The 21140-nt window shown below is 42.8% G+C and overlaps 1 protein-coding gene across 6 annotated transcripts in view; it reads left to right on the forward strand.

The window, feature by feature from the left end:
• CCP110 (centriolar coiled-coil protein 110) overlaps positions 1–21140 on the forward strand; it is a 391171-nt gene that overhangs the window by 304797 nt on the left and 65234 nt on the right. For all 6 annotated transcript variants that reach the window (XM_085629056.1, XM_085629058.1, XM_085629057.1 and 3 more), the window contains 2 exons: positions 1841–1920; positions 21017–21079. In XM_085629056.1, coding sequence (XP_085485182.1) covers positions 1841–1920; positions 21017–21079 — 143 coding nt within the window. The remainder of the gene's footprint in view (positions 1–1840; positions 1921–21016; positions 21080–21140) is intronic.

The following is a 21140-nucleotide window of genomic DNA, read 5'->3' on the forward strand; positions in this document are numbered from 1 at the left end:
TTTGTTTTGTTCTGTATTCCGTCCATCATTTGTGTGTCTTTTGCTTTCTCCCCCTAAGTGCGCTGGGTATGCCCAGATGTGGGTCCCGGGCTCACTGTGCCACTGGATTCAAGCTAGCCTGGCTGACGAGGGGTGACACCCCAACACCGGTCCTAGGATGCTTGTTTCCAGTCCAGGGAGGACCTGGCTTGGCAGTTCGGGCTGGACTGTTCCCATGAAGCACAGGGTCTAGACTGATTCTACTCACCCGTGAGGGTCTTTGGGGGCTTGGGGGGCTTCCAGGTCCTAATGGGCGCAGAGGTTTAGTCAAAGATCCGCGTCTTGAGATCCTTCCTGACTTGGGTCAGTGACGTGGATAGCCCGAGGTAGAGAGGCAGGGCGTTACAGGTTTTGGCGGCGAGGTAGGAGAAGGATCTTCCTCCGGTCCTGGTCTTGCGGTTCCGAGGGACGGTGGCAAGGGCCAGTTCAGTCGAGCGAAGGTGTCAGGTGGGTACCTGTAATGAGAGGGGGTGGTTCAGGTATTTTAGTCCGGCGTCGTGGAGGGCTTTGTAGGTGTGTGTGAGCAGCTTGAACGTGACTTTTGTTGACTGGGAGCCAGTGGAGTTCTTGCAGGAGTTTGGAGATGTGGCTGCGGCGTGGGATGTTGAGGACCAGTCTGGCTGTTGCATTCTCAACGTTCTGTAGTTTCCTAAGGAGTTTCTGGGTGACTCCTGCGTAGAGTGCGTTGCCGTAGTAGAGTCTGCTGCTGATGACTGCGTGGGTGACCGTCTTTTTGGCCTCAGTGGGGATACATCTGAAGGTTTTCCGAAGCAGGTGAAGAGTGTGGAAGCATGATGAGGAGATGGTGTTGATCTGGTAGTTCATCATGAGCGAGGAGTCCAGTATAATCCTTGTAAGTGGTCCATGAGTGTGGGATTCCCAACGCGGAGGGCCACCAGGAGTCTTCCCAAGCGGAGGTGTTGGGCCCCAGAATGAGAGCTTCGGTTTTGTCCAAGTTGGGCTTGAGGCAGCTGTCTTTCATCCAGGTAGCAATAGCCTTCATCCCATTGTGGAAGCTGTTTCTGGCGATTGTGGGCTCATTGGCAAGGGAGAGGATCCGCTGGGTGTCGTCAGCATAGGAGACCATGTTGAATCAAAACAGGAACAACTCCTCATACTTTGTCTAAGCATTACTCCAATGGTTCTTCCAAGAATTATGTTGCTTTCTCTCAGGAAATTGGGCATATGCTGCATCTCCCTTCATTTGTGTGTGAAGTCATCCAAACCAGTTGCAGACCGTGTAGAGCAGGTTAATGGAGTAAGAACAATTACTTTTATGGTTTTTCTGGTACTATTAGACCTTGCTGTTTGGGCCATAGGCCATTTTCAGCTTTGCATGTTGGAAATATCATGTAAGAGCTGGATGGGGATGACTGCTGTTAAATGGGTAGGACCAAGGCATACAAAGGGCATCTACTGGTAATAGTGACAGTTTTAAGGGATGGTTTATTTTAGGAAGCTTTTTAGGGTTCCGCATGTAATTGCAGGAAGTTCCACCCAGCTGGGAAGCAGTAGGAGTACTTCAATAATCATAAAAGCGTTGTTTTATTATTTTTTCTTTCTTGTACATATCGGTTTGCAAAAGCTTTTGTACTTTTTTTCACTTTTGTTTACACACTGTATCCAGGATTTTGCTATCCTCTGATGTGCTTTGGAACTCAAGATGACTTTACCGAATAGCTGGATTCTGCAGTCGTTTACCAATAAACATCCATGTTTAAAGGTTTTGCTTTTTTATTAAAAAGGCTTTTTTCGAGTATGCTGAAAGGTGGTTGCTTCTATTAATCTATTTTTTTTTCAGGAGAAAGAGAAGAGCCCTCGAGAAAGAGCATCACTCTCAGCAGCTACTCAAAAGTCTCTTGACAGGAAAAAACTCCTAAAGTATGTGTTCCATTTAATAAATGTTCATTTTTCATTTCTGTATAATGTTATGGAAATCTCTAAATTGTTTTTCATGGTTTACTGATGCATTACTTGGCTTAAACCCAGGGAAGACTAAAAACTTTGATTTCTGCACGTCCTACCGTGTTTCAGGATCTCCAGGGAATTGCAAGTCCTCCGAGAAAAGCCTAGTGGTAAACACGTATTCCCTTTAAGACACAACTGATTACCTCACTTTCACAATTCATGTTTGGTTACATCTGTGATTTTCCTGAGGGACACTTGGTGGGTTGCCAATGAATTGTGATGTTCATTCATTGTTCATTAAGTGGCACGCCTAACTCCCATTATAGTTTGCTTTCTCAGTATTGACAGTTGGATACCTGGAGCTTGAGTACACAAGTTGAATGTTTACATGGATCTGTTTAAAAGCCACATGTACAGAATGCAGGTAGTAGGACATGTTCTTTGTTTGTGACTTGCTATGTTTGTTGGTTTTTCTCTTTCTTGTTCGCGGTAAGCATTCTTAGCCATCTTTTATTGGCATAATAGTGATGTGAATAATTCACTATCATAAATAATCATGCAGGAACGATTTACTCAACAATGGCGTTTGCCTTCAGCCGTTCCGTTTTCCAGACAATTTAATGTACTACATATTTGAAGTGGAATTGTATAGGGAGGTGATTAAAAAAAATCTGAGGCTGTAATCCAGAACAAAACATCGTTTTCCTCAAATGATTTACTGTTGTGTAATTTGTGGAAGAAAAATCCGATTGGATGGTGACTGCCAGACTTCAGAAAATTCAGTTTATGTTCTGTAGTATTTTAAAGCTCACTTTGAACTAAAGAAAGACATCCCGCTGTCTGCTCGATGGCTCATTTCTCAAAGGGGACACTGTCCCTTATCAATTAATAGCCAAGATACCCAGTTGCTGTTGTGTGGCATGGTTCCACCCATGCACTGGTACTCTGGGAAACGTTCTATCCCTCATCTCCAGCTCACATAGTGCTAGACAGACCCCTCTACCCTCACTGTGCACTATATTAAAAAAACAAATGTAGCACTCTCAGAGCCTATTCATATTTCTCATCAAAGGAGCCAAATTGTATTTTGCATCTGCCGGTCACTGTGATTTATAAGAAAGTGGCAGTCCTGTGATTGGAGCATTCTTCTTGGCCTCTTTCAGTTCGTGATGGTAGGATCTGAGAGGGTTCTTGTAGGTGCTCCTGTCAGTGGGCTTCTGGGAGTATCACCTCATCCTTTCCAGCTGTTTGCAGTATCTCTTGGTATTTGTGAGGGTGTCTGTGTACCAGTTTGCATGTTTTCGGGTTGTTGGTGTGAGGGGAGCAAAGCCTTTGGCGCAAGTGGTGAGCCATTCGTTGAAGCACTGGGCATTTCTGTTGGTGTCGTCGGAGAGAGTGGTATGGTGTAGGTTGAGGATATTGATCCATGCTTGTCGGGTGATATTTTTCCAGTTGCTGCCCTGGGTGGGGGATGTCATTATCCGCTTTTGCGGGGGGGGGGGGGCGAGAATGTTGAAATGGATGAGGAAGTTGTCCGACCTAGTGAGCAAGGGGGTGTGGCTGACCTTGGCTGTGTTTCTGGTGGAGAAGATGGGGTCCTCTGTGTGGCCTGCTGTGGGTGGGAGAACTGTCACGAGCTGCGTGAGGCCGACGTTTAGAATGCTGTCTAGAAGGTCGGTGGTGTCTGGGTCTGTGGTGTCATCCAGATGGAAGTTGTGGTCACTGAGGAGGAGAAAGTTATTGGAGCTGAGGACAGTGAGTGTCGGTAATGAGGTTTCTGAAATTCCGTCGGAGGCCCGTGGTTGGTAGGCGAGGATTCACTTGGGAGTGAACTTACTGTCTGGATCTTGAAGGTGAAATGAGAAGTGGCAGTGTGAGCATGAGAAAGGCTCAACCGTGTTGTATGGTGCAGTGCAGAAGCAGAGGTCTCTGCGTTCAGGCGATGGAGTTACAAGAAGTAGTAGCTGTGGGTGGTGATCGGGCCAGGATATCTGGGGCTGGGTGCAGTACAGGTGTGGACGGGCGCAGACGGACTTGTTTGTGGCTGCCAATAAGTAGGTTCTGGCGGAAGTGGAGCTTGGGAGGCGGGGCTGAAAACAGTGGGAAAGCTGCTCTGTTTTGAGAGTGTGGAGGGGGAAACCGAACCAAATAATTGAAAAAGAAAAGAGCAAGGCAGCTGAACGAGCGAAGGCAGGCAGGAGAGCGGACCTGAGGATGCTGGATCACCAGTCACCTACTCAATGGGGTCCTGCTGCGGCCGCCATTAAGTAGGTCTGGGGGAGGGGGAGCTCGGGAGGTGAGACTGAAAACAGCGTGAAACCTGCTCTGTCGTGCGACCATGGAGGAGAAACCAAACCAAATAATAAGAAAAGAACAGTCCGTTGAGTGAGCAATGGTGGGCAGGAGAGTAGACCTGGGGCTGCTGGGGCACCAGATCTCCACCAGGAGTCACCATGTCTAGGTCCACTTTGGCTACCTGAAAGGCAAAGAAGAATTGATGGTTAACACAGCATTTCTTTGCTCTTTCAGTGCTGGTTAAGAAAAAATAATTTCACAATAACAGCTCTGCTTTCAGAGCAATAATCAAAGAAGGGAGAACAGTGGTCTCTAATACCAACAATATTTCATGGAAATCAAATAGTCATTATTTTTTAGGATTAAATAATAGTATATATTTGCAAACTTTCATCCAACAATAAATCACAGTGTACAGTGAGGTGCAAAACTGTCTGTGCTCGGTGTTCAGAACAGTGACACAATCAAGTAATTTCGAGAAATAGCTGTGTGTCACAAAGCTTTCTTTATAGACGATCCAGAGAACAGATAAATTATCAGCACATGTGACAAGATCTCCATAGCGGGGCGATCCACGATGAAAGTGTGTATCGATTAACCCCTCCCAGTGTGTGAAAATAACATTGTAAATGCAGAACTCTGTAATAAAAAGTTAAAACACTGCACTTTATTTTCCAATTTTCAGTCTTATTAAGCATATATGGCATATATAAGTTGGAGAAGAGATTTGAGCCCCGAGAATTTTTCTACAGAATCTATGCTCCTCAATTTGGATCCCGCTACATTTTGAATGCCCCCAAACTTCAGCACCATAGGTGGCCGTTGGTACACATTGCAATTTGTATATCTGGATTCAAGATAACACCACCTCTACTTCTTTTGGCTGCCGAAGACTGATTATAGAGTTGACCGCTTTAAAAAAAAATATTTCTGCTATGGGCTACATGGGCCTGCCATGAACCTGATTCTGAGAAAACTAAACCCAAGTAAGGGAAAGTGCTTGTGCATGTTAATGATTCGTTACCCGACGAAGGGAGAATGCGCCTGCGCCCTGCATGTTAGTGGTGCGCGCCGTCTGTGAATGTTGGTGGTGACAGAAGTAACTGACGTTGGATTGAAAACGATCTCCGGAGCTGCGGGACCCCTACAAGACAAGAGGTGGGCCGCTGCAACTCGTGGGGTTGGCTGGTCTTCCCCCTATCTCCCTGGCCGCCATTTTGAAGACTGGCTCGGCCTTCCTGACCCAGTGGACTGTCGTCACCGGTTTGGAGAGCCTTGGTGCCGTTGCGGGCCTGCCGGAGCCATTTTCGGCTTGGAAATAACCCTCTTCCCCCTGAGACTCGCTGATTGCTGAAAAAGCACTAGGGGGGCCACGACTTCACCGCATTACCTGGGGGCTCTTCTGGTCCCTGGCTGCCACGACTTGGAGCGAGAAACTGCGGAGGTGAATCTACTGCCTTGGTGAGGCCTACTGCGTGCTGCATCCCGTTGCCTTGGTGAGGCGGTGGATAATCTCTGTGCCCGCTGTGCTCTAGCGAAGTTCTGGGAGGCGACCCTGCCCTCTATGGGACCCGGCGTCCCCGCTGCTGGCTGGTCACGGGCCGGCCCTGGGGTGCGGGGTGCGGGACACTCTGAATAAATTCCCAGCAGAACTTTGTAACGTGTAGTTACCGCTTGGAGTACCTGCACTTTTCGGGACAACATATCCCAGCCTGCCACGCTACCAGGAGGGAGGTGCTTATCCTGCCATCGCGCTCATAAGCGCATAACACCAGCGCGGCGTGGGACGCGCTTGACACTGCTTGCAGCACCAGCACTTTTCGGGACTACAATCGGGACGGGCAATCTTATTTCCCCGAATCAGAACAGGGCAGGGCAACTAATTGACAGCACGTTGGAGGGGGACTTTTGGGGCAGGCTGGAAACTATGCTATCTACCTTATTAGACACCATTCTTCAAAAAATAAGTTTAGTAGAAGACAGGCTATCTAAATTAGAAAGGTCGATGGTTTATAATCCGCCGGTCATTCCATCAGTAAGTACAAATAAGCCCACAGCCCAAATAGTCAAGGAAGGGGAAAGAGCTGGGCAGAAAGGAGCTGGGGTAGACCCGACTGTGAGGCAAATAGTAAACAGAGAGGCGCCAGATAAGAATAGTTTTAATGGTTTAAGGTCCACTAATGTAGATATTTCAGCTTCCACACAGCAGCCGTCTCTAAGGATAGAGTCCCTTATGCCTCAGAGGGATAAGAGATCTGAGGGAAGGGCCCTTCAGATGCTGACTCTTCCAATTATTGATCTCCCACCTGAATCCACTCCATATGTTGTGATTTTGGGGAATGTCCCTGTTCTCCCAAATGGGAAGAGTGAAGATTATGAGCAGCTGGTAAATCAAATAAATCATTGGTTCACACATAATACCACCTTGGGCGATCATGTATCTAAAAATATACTTATGGCACGGCACGCAGGGTTAGCTGGATTGGGAGCTCACGTAAACAAGGGACAAGCGACTGTATTATCATAAATTTTGATAACCCTTTTACCGCAGGCCGTATTTTGTCTGGGGACTGCAGTCTCACCCCATTAGTGGGTTCTGTCATCAAGGCCTTACCCTTGGGCTATTTTTACAGGCCACCTTTCTATGGGGACATGACCATGGTTGGCCATGGTGTACCCCATCGAGGTGGCTGTTTAACAAGAATACTCCCTAGACACCAGCCCATTCCCTTGGTCCAACCACTGCTAGAATTAGACAGGCAATTTGGTACTGGTCATACAGTGGCATCAAATAATAGATTTGCTGCCTTAACAGGCATGGAGGAATGCGATTGACTGCGGGATCCCATATTTATTGGGTCTAAGCCGGTCGTACCTCTTCAGGCTTTAGGGGAGGTAGTCGTGGAGCTCCCAGTGCCGAGTTCGAATAATTTCCTATCCTGGAATATAGCAGGGTTGGCCACCAAGTTTCAGGACACATGGTGGGTGTCTTATCTTAAGCAATTTATGGTTATTAGCCTCCAGGAAACGTGGTCGGTGGATTGCGACCTGTTCCTGGAGGGCTACAAGGCCTTTTTCATTCCAGCTAGACCCTCTGTGAGTGGGAGAACAAAGGGCGGACTAGTCACATACGTTTCCTTGGCTATTGATTGTAAGCCGCAGGTGAGGGCCACCACACATCCAGGAATATTGGCATTATCGGCCCGAAGGGGGGACATCAGTTGGGGAATTGTTAACTTTTACAATTCTTGCTCTTCCATGCATGAGGCTAGTAATATAGTTGCCCTGGGAGTAACCATAAAACAATCCCTAGGCCCAAATCTTCATAACCTTTTGGTCTCTGGCGATTTTAATATATATCCTTGTGGTGAGCCAACAACTACGTGTATTTCTGAGTTGGGTTGTCCCCGTATGAAGGGTTTTCACTTTGAGCATACCACTCAAGGTGAGTTGTTGAATACCATGACAAATGAACTAGATTTGGTGGCTACTATGATCCTAACTGACCCGCGCACTAACTTTACTGTGCCCACTTTTAAAGAACATGGGAGGGGATCTTTTATTGATTTTATTTTAATTTCACCCTCTTTACAATTTTTTATTAATAATTTGAACATTGCAGAAAGTGAATTTAGTGATCATAACCCCTTAACTCTTCACATGACAGGCCCACTCTCAGCAAAACGTAGGGATGCTCCAAGTAAGGGCGTACTGAGATCGACAGATGGGAAGCGCAGATTAAAATGGTCTCCGGTATCCGCAGAAATATTTTATAACCATGTTAAAATAGTATGTGCTGATGAACTGTCGCTATGTACAATGGAGTGGTCTCTTCCAAAAGTTATCCTTGGTGCATTCGACTCTATTTCACAAAAAGTGGCTAAACTATTATGCGCCCCAGCCAGAGGTCAAACCTTGTCTGGTCCTAGATGGTTTGACTCTCATTGCTCTAAAGCAGCCAAGAGGCTGGGGGAAGTCCTGTCATCAAAACCTAGAATTCAATCGGAAGTCTCCAACTGTCGCAGGGAATACAAGGTAGCCCTTGCCAAGAGGAGAGGAGCACTGAAGGAAGAAGCGTGGAAGGAATTGATTGATTCCAGCACCCTCCGAAATAGCTTGAGGTTTTGGAGTGTTGTGAATAGGCCCCTGTTTGACCATGAAGGGGGGGGGGGAGCCTTGGCTCACACATCACTGAGGAGGAGTGGGTACTTCATTTTAAAACTATATTTGATTGCCCGTCTGAACTTAGCTGTAGGAACTCCCAGGATAGGAAGGACCCAGAATTAGCATTTGAGAAGGGTGAGATCCTGGAAGGTATCATAGGATTATTTGCTGGCAAAGCGCCTGGTCCTGACGGGATCCCCCCAGATCTATTTAAGTCAGACCCTCCTTCTGGGCGCCGATACTGGTGGCAGTTTTTAATGCTGCAGCAAAGAACGGCTGTCCCCAGTCTTGGGCAACTTCTACCATAGTTCCTGTTTTTAAAAAGGGCGATAGAAATAGTACCCACTGCTATAGACCAATTTCGCTTATTGACTCAGTGGTTAAAGTGGTGGTACGAGTCCTCTTACAGAGACTATCAACTTGGGCGGAGGACAATAAGATTTTGTCGGAAGTCCAGTATGGTTTTCGATCGGGTCGTTCCACCGTTGCTCAGTGTCTTAATTTATTTATGATACTGAGTAAATATACTGTTGCTCGTACTGGGACAATTCACCTTGCCTTCATGGACTTGTCATCTGCGTTTGACTGTGTCAACAGGAACAAGCTATGGCACTCCATGAGGATAATGGGAGTGGAGAACAGTATTGTCAATTTTCTGGAGGATCTGTACATGTCAACGAAAGCTAATGTCAGGTTCTCACAGGATCTGCAGGTCACAAGGGATTTTAATATCAAAAAGGGTGTCCGGCAGGGCTGTATTCTGGCCCCTTTTTTATTTAATTTTTATATTAATGAACTGGACAGTGTACTTAGGGCAACGGGAGTTGATTACCCAAGTGTAGGACGGCGATGGATTCCCGTCCTTTTATATGCGGACGACGCCGTCCTCATATCCAGGACTGAACTGGGTCTGCAATCGCTTTTAACTGCTTTTTCCAGATTCATGACTGACCGGGATTTGGCAATTAACAATTCCAAGTCGTATGTCATGCAAGTGGGGCAACTGAGGAAAAAGAACTTCCAGTTTAGTGTAGGTGATTCCAAGATCCCCCGCACAAATGTATTTTCCTATTTAGGGTTCCTCTTTGATGACAAGCTCAAATGGGGCCCCCTATTACAGAAGAAAAAAGGGGATCTGGCCAGGGTTAATTCAGCAATTTTTAATTTTGCATCCAAAATAGGGAAGAAGCCAACAGGAGCTATGTTGCTGCAAGTGTATCAGGCCAAAAGTCTGGCCGTAGCTACTTATGGCAGTGAAATTTGGGAATACACTATTGCAGAAACCTTACAGATAGCGGAGAATGATTTTTTGAAACGCTTACTATGTGTTCCCCGTGGCACATCTAATTTAGCGGTTCACGAGGAACTGGGGGTTCCCTATTTAAGTGATGCACTTGCCCTGCAACCTCTGATTTTCTGGCTCAAATGTCGGTTAAACAAAGATCTTCCTCTCACCCACCTGATCCTAAGAGAATGTATGACTCTGGACAACTCTGCTCGTATTTCTTGGCTGAGATATATTAAAAAAAAGTCTTGATGAGTTAGGGCGGGGGGGGGACTTATTTGCCAACCCTGATGTCATTACAAAGAAAGATGTGGAATCAACCAAATTAGCCTTTTTGTCACTGAGGAAAATGGAAAGGGAAGCTAAGGAGGTGCTAAAACCATGTGTGCGAACGTATATAATGCTCAAAACAAACCCCATGACGGAACCCTATCTCATGGGGTCTCTGTCCAAACATGAAATATTTTTGTTAACCAGGTTCCGGTTGAACTTTTTTCATCTTTTGCTCGCCAGACCCAAGGGTTTTAATAGAGGTCCAGATATAGTGCCCTGCGGCTGCGATGGACAATCTCCGCAGGATACGTTGCACTTCTTGTTTTTATATAAAATACATGAAATTCAGCGTAAACGCTTTCTGGTTCCTATTTTAAAAAGAATGAATTTTAGACAGGCTCGACCGGCCCTGGTGTACCTTCAATTATTGAAAGAGGACTGTATATTTTTTATAGTAGGGTTTTTAAAAGCCACTGTTAAATCTAGGAGTTATATGGATGTGTAAATAGTATCTCCTCAGGCTTTTTCTATCTATTCATTACATGTAAGTTTATTGTTGTATTGGTTGTTATCTTAATTGGTGCACTTTTGAAAATGTTTTATGTCAATGCAACTTTTATGGTTTAAAAGCAAAAACCGAATAAAGTTTTTCTGACTGACTGACTGGGTTTACCCAGATGGGAGATTTTATTGACCAAAAACAGATAACATTGGAGGAAATTATTTTACATCATGGGGCAGAGATCCGCCTGCTTGTGTTAAGCTTTATGCAGATATTGGGCTTCTTGACAGTGAATTATCAAGTGATGAGTAACGAGACATACGCTGTAATGAATCTTCTAACTAAAAACAGGCTGACGTATTGGGAATTGGTAAAGAGTATCACACAAGACTAGCAGTTAGTCTGTGAATTTTGAACTTTTAGATAACATTTATAGAACTACTCATTTTAAGACCACAATAGGCAAATGGCAGTCCAGCTCCGAGATTAGCTATAAATCCCCAAGGACAACTAATTTCAAAAGATTGTCTTTCTTGTCAAAATGGCTAGCATATTATACCCCACATACTCTTTACAGAATGTTTCAGGCAATTCCTGACAAGTTTTTATGGTGTGAAATAAAATATTCAGAGGCCTGGCTACATATTTTCTTCACATGCTCAACACTTTATCAGTTTTGGAATATGTTATTCCAAGATTTAAGCAAGTGTGTCCGGCTAGTGATTTTTTATTTTTATTTGGTTACTCATGTTCTACTAGTAGGATGAGCAAGCATGTTCAATATTGTATTTGCATTGCTATGTCTGTTGCCTGGTCTTTGATAATACAATGCTGGAAAACTAATTTTTTTCCAACATTAGTGTACAAAAGTGATGACGATTAAAGTTTTTGAGGAGGCCTGTTCATGGCGGGTTGTGTGGTTACCTAGGTTTTTTAGTAATTCAGAACGCATTTGAGTATTATTAGCATAATCCTGCTTTTTGAACAGTAGTCGGTGTGAAGTTGCAAAATCATGTTCACAAGGTATCTTGGAGGTGACATTCTATGAGTAGCTTTTTTAGTAGGTGAGGTTAAGCCCTCTTAACTGTATGTTTTGACACCTCATTTTACAGCACTTGGACACTTTTGGTACTTTAATCATTAGGAAAAGGGGTATAGCTTTGATTTTCTAACGGTGTGCAATCTGTACTTAAGTGATATAACGCACCCATGCACTTTAATCAATTAGTGGGAGGATCTTTCTCGTGGCATTTTGTATTTCATCTTTAGATATCAACTGGTGAGTGATTTTATTTTTTCCAGTTCAGATAAATTTCAAGAAAATGTGTACATTCATCATTCATAGACTTTTATCGCACTTAACACTTACAGCACTCTATTAGGAAGGGGGATTCTAGTTGTGATTTGCTTTTCATTGGGATTTGTTGCAACGCTTTTTTGAAGTGAGTGATGTAATTCTTTTGCACGCAAGCACTTTATTCTGTAGAAAAGTAGCGATTTCTAAGATGTGCTCTATACTCTTTTTTCTAAATATTATTTCAGTTATTTAGTTTAGTATTGATTGTAACCACAAAAAAAGCTATATTGTGTTGAATTTCTTTTTATCTTCTCAAATTCTGCTCAATACATTTTTTTAAAAAAAGAAGAAAATCTCCCTTCTCCAAAGGTCTACGGCCTTGTTCATTTATTTAGTTCCAATGCTCAATTCCATATGAGACCATTACAACAGTGCTTGGAAGAACCAGTAGTCACAACATCATGGCAATTGGGAAGAAAAAATCAAATTAACTCTGCAAACTCAACAATCCCTTCAGTAGTGGGTCCCTTTCATTAAGACCCACCCACTCAGACTATTGCGACAAATTATTTTCTCACCTCGGGGGAGCACATTTCAATGTTCTTACATTTGAGGGTCAGTGGTCTCTCAAACAACCAGGGTCGGAATGGTCTATAGGGCAGTTAGGCAGTGCCCTGAAGGGCTGGTCTGACCGCACAGTGTGTGGACCAGTTTTATAGTCTGGTGGGACGGTTTTTAATGCAAACATTGCCTGTCGGAAGCACAAATGTATGCAGTCCCTTATACCTTGCAAAACACCTTACAGTGGTTCTTTACTAGTTCAAAGGTGCCCAGATTTGTAAATATGTGTCACTTTTTTAGCTATCTGATTCGCTACCGGCATCCACTTCTAATGTGGTGCTTGGGCCTACTTTCTGTCCCAGTCCAACCCTTCAAACAATTCTACCACATCAACGTACTTGATCTAAAAGCAATTCACCTAGCTCGCCAAGCTTTACTCCCAACCTTATCCACAGAGTTCAAGTACACACGGGCTATTACACCACCATGTTTATTTATACAAGCAGAGAGGAACAAAATCACAATCTCTATCATTTGAAGCCCAAGCAATTTGGCATTGGCTCCTAGCAAGAAATCTATTCCAACAAGTTGTGTATCTGCCAGGTCTGCAGAATCAACATGCGGACCTACTCAGCAGATGCTTCTACGAAAAGTGGGAGTGGGAACTCAACAACCGTCTCTTAGATTCCATTTTTCAGGCTATCCAGAAATAGGCTTTTTTTCACCATACAAAACAAAAAATGCCCAAACTATGGATCCAGACCCACAGTTGATGGACAACGCTCTTTTATTGAATTTGTTGAACAGATTTCTACAGGATTTTCCCACAGTGCCACTTCTTCTGACCGTTATTAAATTCAAGTGGTCACTGTCCACTATGATCCTGATAGCTCGAGAGTGGCCAAGGCAATGGTTGTTTCCAGAGCAATTTTGTGGATCACTCAAACACAGCAAGAAACTTCCATACAACCACAATCCTCTGGCCAGGATGGGAGGAAACATCCTTCACCTCAACATGCAATTTATGAATTTGCAGCCTAGCTCTTTGACTTCTACAGTATGGCCACTCATATTTACCACCAGACTGTATGAAAATTCTTAAGGAGCAAAACATACCATCTACCAGCAGCTCCTATGGATTCAAGTGGAGAAGGTTTGTTATTTGACCCTCTCTCCTTATTGCACTTGGCTCATTCCAATCCACAGGTTTCTTCAATTAAAGTGCACCTTGCTGCTATAATAGCTTATCTCAAAGGACCAAACCAAAGTTCATTCTTAACGATCCCAGTAATCAAAGATTTGCTAGAAGGTCTAAAAAGACTCACACTCCAGTTAAGCCTGCTCCACCATGGGAGTTAAATTTGGTTCTATCTAAAGTCAGGGCTCCTCCCTTGAAGCATATTCATAAGGCTACATTGCAACACCATTTGTGAAAAGTTGCTTTCCTAGTTGCAATCGCATCAGCAAGGCGAGCAAGAAACATACAGGCATTATCAGCTATTGAGACCTATTTTGTTTTTTCATCTCAACAGGGTAGATGTAAGAATGCACCCCTCTTTTCAGCCCAGAGTCATATCAGATTTCCATCTTAATCAAGCTATTTTGCTGCCAGTGTATTTCTGCAATCCGTCATCCCCTGTAGACAGATCTTTACATTCCTTAGATCTAAAGAGTCATAAAAGTTTATCTTAAAAGGTCCAAAACCGTATGAAGAACTTGTATATACTTTGTATAGTGTGGCCCTTTTATGTACTGGGTTTGCTTTTTCCAAACAGACCACTGCCCAATGGATTATAGCCTGCATTGCATGCTGTTACCAGTTATCAAACAGACCTCTACCTTGTAGGCCCAAAGCTCAATCACAAGAGGAAATGCGGCATCAGTTGCATGGGTCAAGAATGTCCCACTTTCAAAAATATGTAAAGCAGCACTGTTAAAATCTATACGTACTTTTACTGAGCATTACTGTCATGATGAGGGTTCAAGAGCTGACACATTGGTGAGTCAAGCTACATTAGGTAATTTTTAATTACAAGGCTAAAACTTAATTGGAAGCTACAGAAACGCATCACAGTTGTACAACATGCCTTAATTTGCAAACTGTATTTTCTTATATTGACAGCCTTGCAGTGGGAGATTTACTTGCTACTCTCTGTTTACTCTGTTAATGGTTATCAGTGAGGAGCTTACGATGCAGAAGAAAATGCTACTTACAATCCTGGTTCTGTGTTGTAGGTATTCTCACTGAAGTCATAAACAAACCTCCCTCCTCATGTTATTAGTGTAATTCACATAAAATATGGCATGTTTTATTCTCCTTTTCAAAACAATTGAGACTATGAGGCAATTTGCCACTATACAGTGCAGGCTGGGTAATGGAAGCTGCTGGCTTTCTTTAAGTTAGTGTATGCGGAGGGCAGCTGATGCACATTTTACCTGGCAGGCACAATTCACTTAATTTTTCACCATCCTAGTAACAGAAAATCTTTCACTATATAGCACATTTCTACACTAAATGCTGCAATGTGACTTTTATACTATTTACAAACCCGTAGTTTTATGCAGAAAAATCAAGTTAAAGTTGGCCTTTTCAAGAGTTTTTGAAGTTGTCATCATGATGTTCATTAATGAGGTGTCTACCTTCAACGTCAGTCACTCCATTTATTTGGCGCCGTGTCCTGTTTCAGAAGTTGATTGTTCCATACTTTAGACCCATTTAAAGAGAATCTATCTCATCCTCTTTTCCTTTCCACCCGCGAGACCTGCAACAACAGTTAGTTCTTCAAGTTTAGAGATTTTATTGGTACAAGAGGACAAATCTATCTAAATTCAAATTGCTCTGGATTATAAAAAATTACGAGGCAAAGATACTTAAACTGGATTGTCTGCTCTGCAGCAAGACACTGCAGACTTCTCAAGGCCTACAGCACATGGTCACGGTTCCAAAGTCTGAAGATCAATATCACTGAAAGATTTAGGTTCAGCTGTAGTTTAGCTGAAATGTATACAGAAAGACCCTATCAAAGACCATTGCAGTAGCCCAACCTTCATAGAATATGTGAAACTATTAATGGTAACATGAAGGTGATAATAGCGGGTGGCTTGCTTACACTCACAGATTTTTACTTCAGGGTAAAATAGAACTCACAAGAGATACTGGAAAGTCAGTTTGTGCATGAATGAAACCTATCCATTTGGACTGTATACTACAAGATTTTTAATAATGCAGTCTGAAAGCTCCCACATCCTGGGGCTCAAATTAGAGCAAGAGCACTAACAAAGTGATACTCAGTAACTTAAAATCATCCAGTTGTAATTCCTTCCCTTGTCTGATAGGAGAGCTTGGGAGAATGAGGGAGAAAACCTTACTGTGAATACATGGTTTGCTGGAAAACTCACTCCATTTAGAGGGACCCGTCTTCCATGCTGGCACGAAGATAACTGCTAAGCTTCAGGAGGATGACCAGCCGTTTTGTATGTTTGAGAAGTGTTTAGGAATCGAACTAACTATTCCTATTGTATTAACCCTATTCCGTGCTTATATAAGAAATGTCCATAACCTGATATGACAAGTAAAATGTCACATTTTGGTGGGGTAATTATTTTTAGATACATATCTAACCTATTGCATCATTCCCCTTAGATTTCGCTCAAAAAGTTTAAGGAGTAAGACAACAGATTCCTGGATCATTTATTAGGAATCATTTGGTTGACCTTAGCATGTCAGCGTATCCTTGTTGAAAGGGATACAAGATTTTAAAGTTGACCCCGGTCCTTCTCATGAGGACTTATGATGCATGTTGTGGGCCTTTGTCTTTGCTGCTTCAGAAACTGAGGTCAACCAACACTATTCTGGTGACTCTCATTGCCACATTTCAGGAATCTGCATACTGTACTGGTCTATTAAGCACCAACACGTCATGTTAGCATTTATTTTCACTAGTCTGTGATGGTGAACACTGCCAACATGTTGTATGAGAAGCTCTGTTGAACTACAAAAGAAGATTTTTAGACGAGATCTGGGCCTGGAGCTTATGATATACAAGACCCAACTTAGGCCACTTCTCTCCTGGCGCAGGCTTAAGTATTCACCAGATCTGGAGGATTATTATACCTCCTTTTGGATGTAGTCTCTGGTGATACGTCTGCTAAATCATATGGCTTTCTAATGTCAGGAGCATGGTATTTCAGATTTGTCTTGGTGATTTTTGGTCTTCTATTCCCACTACCAAGCATCTTCCGAAGTCTGCACTTAAGAAGGCTTTATGGGAATTTAAACACACTGAGGAGTTTAGGAATGTCAGTGGGATCTCTCGTAGCTGATGTTTTGGATTTTAAGTGTGATATGAATTTTGAACCTTTTCTAGACTATGTATCACTACCAGCAGCTAGGAAGATCTATCTGAAGTTTCGATATGGCCCCTTACCACTACAGACGCTTCAAGCGAAATGGAATCCACGTAGCTGTCTGAGTACCATATGTCCCACACGCTTGCAGGCTGAGGAATCGGTCTAGTGTTTTCTTCTTTTATCCCTCTTATGTTTGCCCAGAAAGAGATGGATTATCCCATTGTGTAACAGTTAGGCTGCAGGCCGCATCAGGACGCCTTAAGGCTACTGTACACGGAATCTAATCAGACGATCATGTGCGTAGTATCCAAATATCCATTGGAGTTGGTCTGTCAGAGCAAAAGCAATTCCATCTTGGGTCTCTATATTTTACATATGGTATTATTGAAGATGTGTATCGCCTTGTTTATAACTAATTCTTATTATACTGCATTATCGTACATATTTCTTTTACAGAGTTAATTTAGGCATTGTGATATTCCATGGCTCAGGGTATCCAGCAGCTATGGCTTTTATTTTAGCATGAATGAAATGTGAATTTAGATACATTTTTATATTGTTCTTAACTTAGTACTTCTAATGAGATTTGTCGGTTTAGTTCTTAATGTTTCCACAAGATCATTTTTACTGATGAATTTGTATGTGCTTTGTACTTTTATGGTTGTAAAACTTACAAAATAAAGTATATAAACAATAAAACAAAATCCCCAAAGAATACTGTCTAAAAGTACACACTTGTGTTCGCTTTGAACAACTTTTAAGATTGTGGGTAATTTTTATTCTCATGGTAATGTTTGGCTTTAACTACAACTTTCACCTTCAGGTTTAAAATCTCTTTTTTGAATAAATCTTTCCGGTAGCCTTATTTTTCTACTGATGTGAGGGTGGAGAATCACAGTAAATTGGGGGTCACTGTCAGGTAAATTTCCCTAGTTCCCAAAGTACCTTTGCAGAGGAAAGCATATTCTCAAAAGGTGATTTTGACCTTTTCTGAGTTGTGTACAAGATGTAGGGCTCTTGGAGTCTGACAAACTTGTCAGAGAATTTCTTGATTTTTACTCTTGCGTGTGAAAAATTAGGGGGCTCTGCCCCAAACGTACAAAATCTGTGCACACACGAACAGTATTTATTCTTCAGGGAATCTTCATTGAAATTCTAAGCACTGCATAGCCCTGCCCACACGCTGGGATTCTGAAGCATTTTTTCCAAAGTTGCATTTTGTGTTACATTTTCGTCTTACTCCATGTGTAACAGATGTTCAATTTAGCCTAAGAAGGATATATTGCCAATTCCATTAATTCACTTTAAAAACTAAAACAAATACATAAAATGCAGAAATGTCACTAGAAATTAAGAAAAGTGGCATTTTAAAACAATGTAGCTCTGTTGGCACCAGCTGTGTTAGAGTGAAAAAGAACACAGTGCCTTTAAGGTTTCCAGTCCTCCATTGCCCCATCTTACCATGTAGGTGGCTGATATCGCATTTCATTTTGACACTAGAAGTGAGGTTTAAGCTTAGATTGACTGTTTCACTTCCGCTGGGGTGGTGGGAGGGTTGCTTATGATTCGAATGGAGTCCTTTAAAGGAGAACTAGGATTAAAGGTAAGAAATTATTCCTTCTCCTTCAGGGGATCTCCACTGATAATCATAAGCACCGATTAGAATAGATTAACTAGGTCATCCCAGAAATTGCTTTGAGATAGAAAACCAATACATAGATCTAAGCAAATAATTTCTCTAGGAGTCCTGCCCTACTTGGGCATCTGCTCTACATCCCGATTCAAAACAACTGTCTCTTGGAAAAGTGTGAACAGACCTTCACGTTGCTGCTTTGCAGAAATTAGAATATTTCTCAATAAAGCAGCAGTAGCCATTTTACCTCTGGTTAAATGGGTCTTTGGTCTACTGGCTATAACCTTTGTTTCTTTTTTTCTTTTTTTTTTTTTTTTTAGCTCAGGAGAACGCAACAAACTATCCATCGAGACAGTAATTGTATCAATTTCGCACACCTGGTCAGTAATGGACCATAGTTAACAAATAGCTTTTTGGAATTTCTTAAGTCTATGGTCTTATCTAGATAAAACTCTAAAACGTTTCTCATGTCACGTGGGTGAAGGGACCTCTTTGCCAGAGAAGAGGAGTTCTGAAAAAACTTTGGTAAAGCAATGGTTTGGTTAACATGAAGTCTGATGAAACCACCTTAGGGAGGAATTTAGCTGGAGTTCTCATTACTACTCTAGTCTTACGAAATATATTATACGTTTAATGGGTCGAGCCTGTATCTGTGTAACCATATGTGCAGATGTTATTGCTACTAGGAAAGTGGCTTTCTAGGAAAGGTATTTTAAGGAAGCCATAATTTCTTCCCAAAGTTTCTCTGCATTTTATGAGGTGTATCTTAACAACTTTCTATTTAAATTCAACCACAGCCACAGAAAAGCCACTGTGTTCATTGGATATGATATGTGTTAATTTCTATTTGAGCAGTGCAAGAGAATTCAGAAAATCTGACCCGTTATTCATAGCCTTTGGCCCGGTAAACAAAGGCAACCCAAGTAACAAGCAAACTTTAGCTAGATGGATGCTTGTGGTACAGTGGCTTCTGCATCAGTGAACAGACCATTGGCAAGAAAGCTCAGAGCACATTCCACAAGGACTATGGCGCCAACAATAGTCTTTTGGCTGGACTTTTTTTAAGACATTTGTCAGGCAGCAGCATGGAGAACTTCACACCCCTTAACGAAGCACTACTGTATTGTTATGGATGCCAACAAATGTAACTGCTGTGGGACTGGTAGTGCTCTGAAACACCTTTCCCAAAAGTGAGCCTCATGCCCACCTACCACTTTCTTTTGTACTGGTGTGAAATATTTTTCAAGCTGTGAATGTATAAAAGATTCAGTGCTGGAGAAGGAAAAAAGTTACCTCGAACTCTGTTCTCCATCATCTGCATTTTTTATTGATTCACAGACGACTTACCACCATCTCTTTATCCTGAAACTTCACTTGTTAAAATATAAACACTTTAAAATATGGTAGCTGAAAGCCTCTGGCAGGGGAAGAACCGAAGATGCTTGTCTCTGACTGTAGTCTACATCATTTACAGTAATGTGTATAGGATGAAAATCCTTTGCGAAAGTTCAATATTACTGTGTTAAGGGTACACTACTGTATTGACTTTGTTACCAAGGGTCATAAGCTGATGACGGCAAAGAATTCATGCATGTGAATCTATGATACATGCCAGTGCCAGAGGACAAGAGTTACTGGTAAGTACCTTTTCTCTTTCTTACTGTGAGACAGACTGCTGTGTCAGGGCCTCTCCATCCTTATTAGTCAGTCACTGGAGGGCTTTCCACTTCCTCAAGGGTAGAGGCATCACTTCATCCACTAGCTTTGCTTCAGCTACTGGCTCTCAGGGGCTGCTGCGGCAGATTCAGAATGGTAGGTTCCCCGGCACGCATTTGTTGCCAATGCAAAAATAAGAAAATGCTGCTGTCCTAATCATACTGGACTCCTCCCTCACCATGACCCGACAGACCAACGCCTTCTCCTCCTCCTGCTACAACATCCTCCACATCCTTCGCAAGACCTTCAAGTGGATCCTCCCTGAATCCAGAAAAACCGTCACCTGCGCACTCATAACTAGCAGACTGGACTACAGAAACGCCCTCTACACCGGAATAACCAAATCCCTGCTCCGGAAATGCCAGACCACCCCTGCCAGGCTCGTCCTCGGCATCCCACAACAGGAACACATCACCCAGCACATACAAGACCTCCACTGGCTCCCAGTCTAGAAGAGAGTAACCTTTAAGCTACTCACTCATGCCTACAAATCCCTCCACAACACCGGATCCCAATACCTCAATGAAAGTCTCCTTCCACGCACCCAAGAGAAACCTCCACTCCGCCGACCTCGCCGAAACCCCGCACATACGCAGAGCCAGAATGGGGGATAAACGTATGGAGGCCGGATATGCTAGTCCTAGATAGAAGAAGGCTGATGGTGGCTATGTGGCGCCAGGCCCTATTCCAAGGAGGCTGCACCTCGCCTCGTAAGTCTGTGGTTCTAGTGTAAAACATGGATTGGGATTGCAGCAGGATCTCCCAGCCCTAGTAGTAATCTATTACACAACGTATACGGAGCATGCAATGCTGTTTCATTTTTGCACTAATCAAAATGTGCAGTAAACATGTTAAGGCACATTAAAACTATTTGTCAATGACTGCAGTGTTTTTTAGTAGTACTTATGAGCTTTGTTTTTGTACTTTTACTTGGCTTTATTTGTTTGAATGGAGAAAGAATAACGTTCTAATTTTGGTTTTGCATTTTAATAGGGCTGTTGAAATGGGAATGCCAAATAAAAAAACTGTTTTGAAACCGAAAATCACAGAAACGAGGTTAGTGAAATTGAAAATGTATCATAAGTTTGTCTTGCAAATTAAGATGTTTTCCACTTAA

This window comes from Triturus cristatus, chromosome 10 (genome assembly GCF_964204655.1).
Source record: "Triturus cristatus chromosome 10, aTriCri1.1, whole genome shotgun sequence".
In the NCBI taxonomy this organism is placed as follows: Eukaryota; Metazoa; Chordata; class Amphibia; order Caudata; family Salamandridae; genus Triturus; species Triturus cristatus.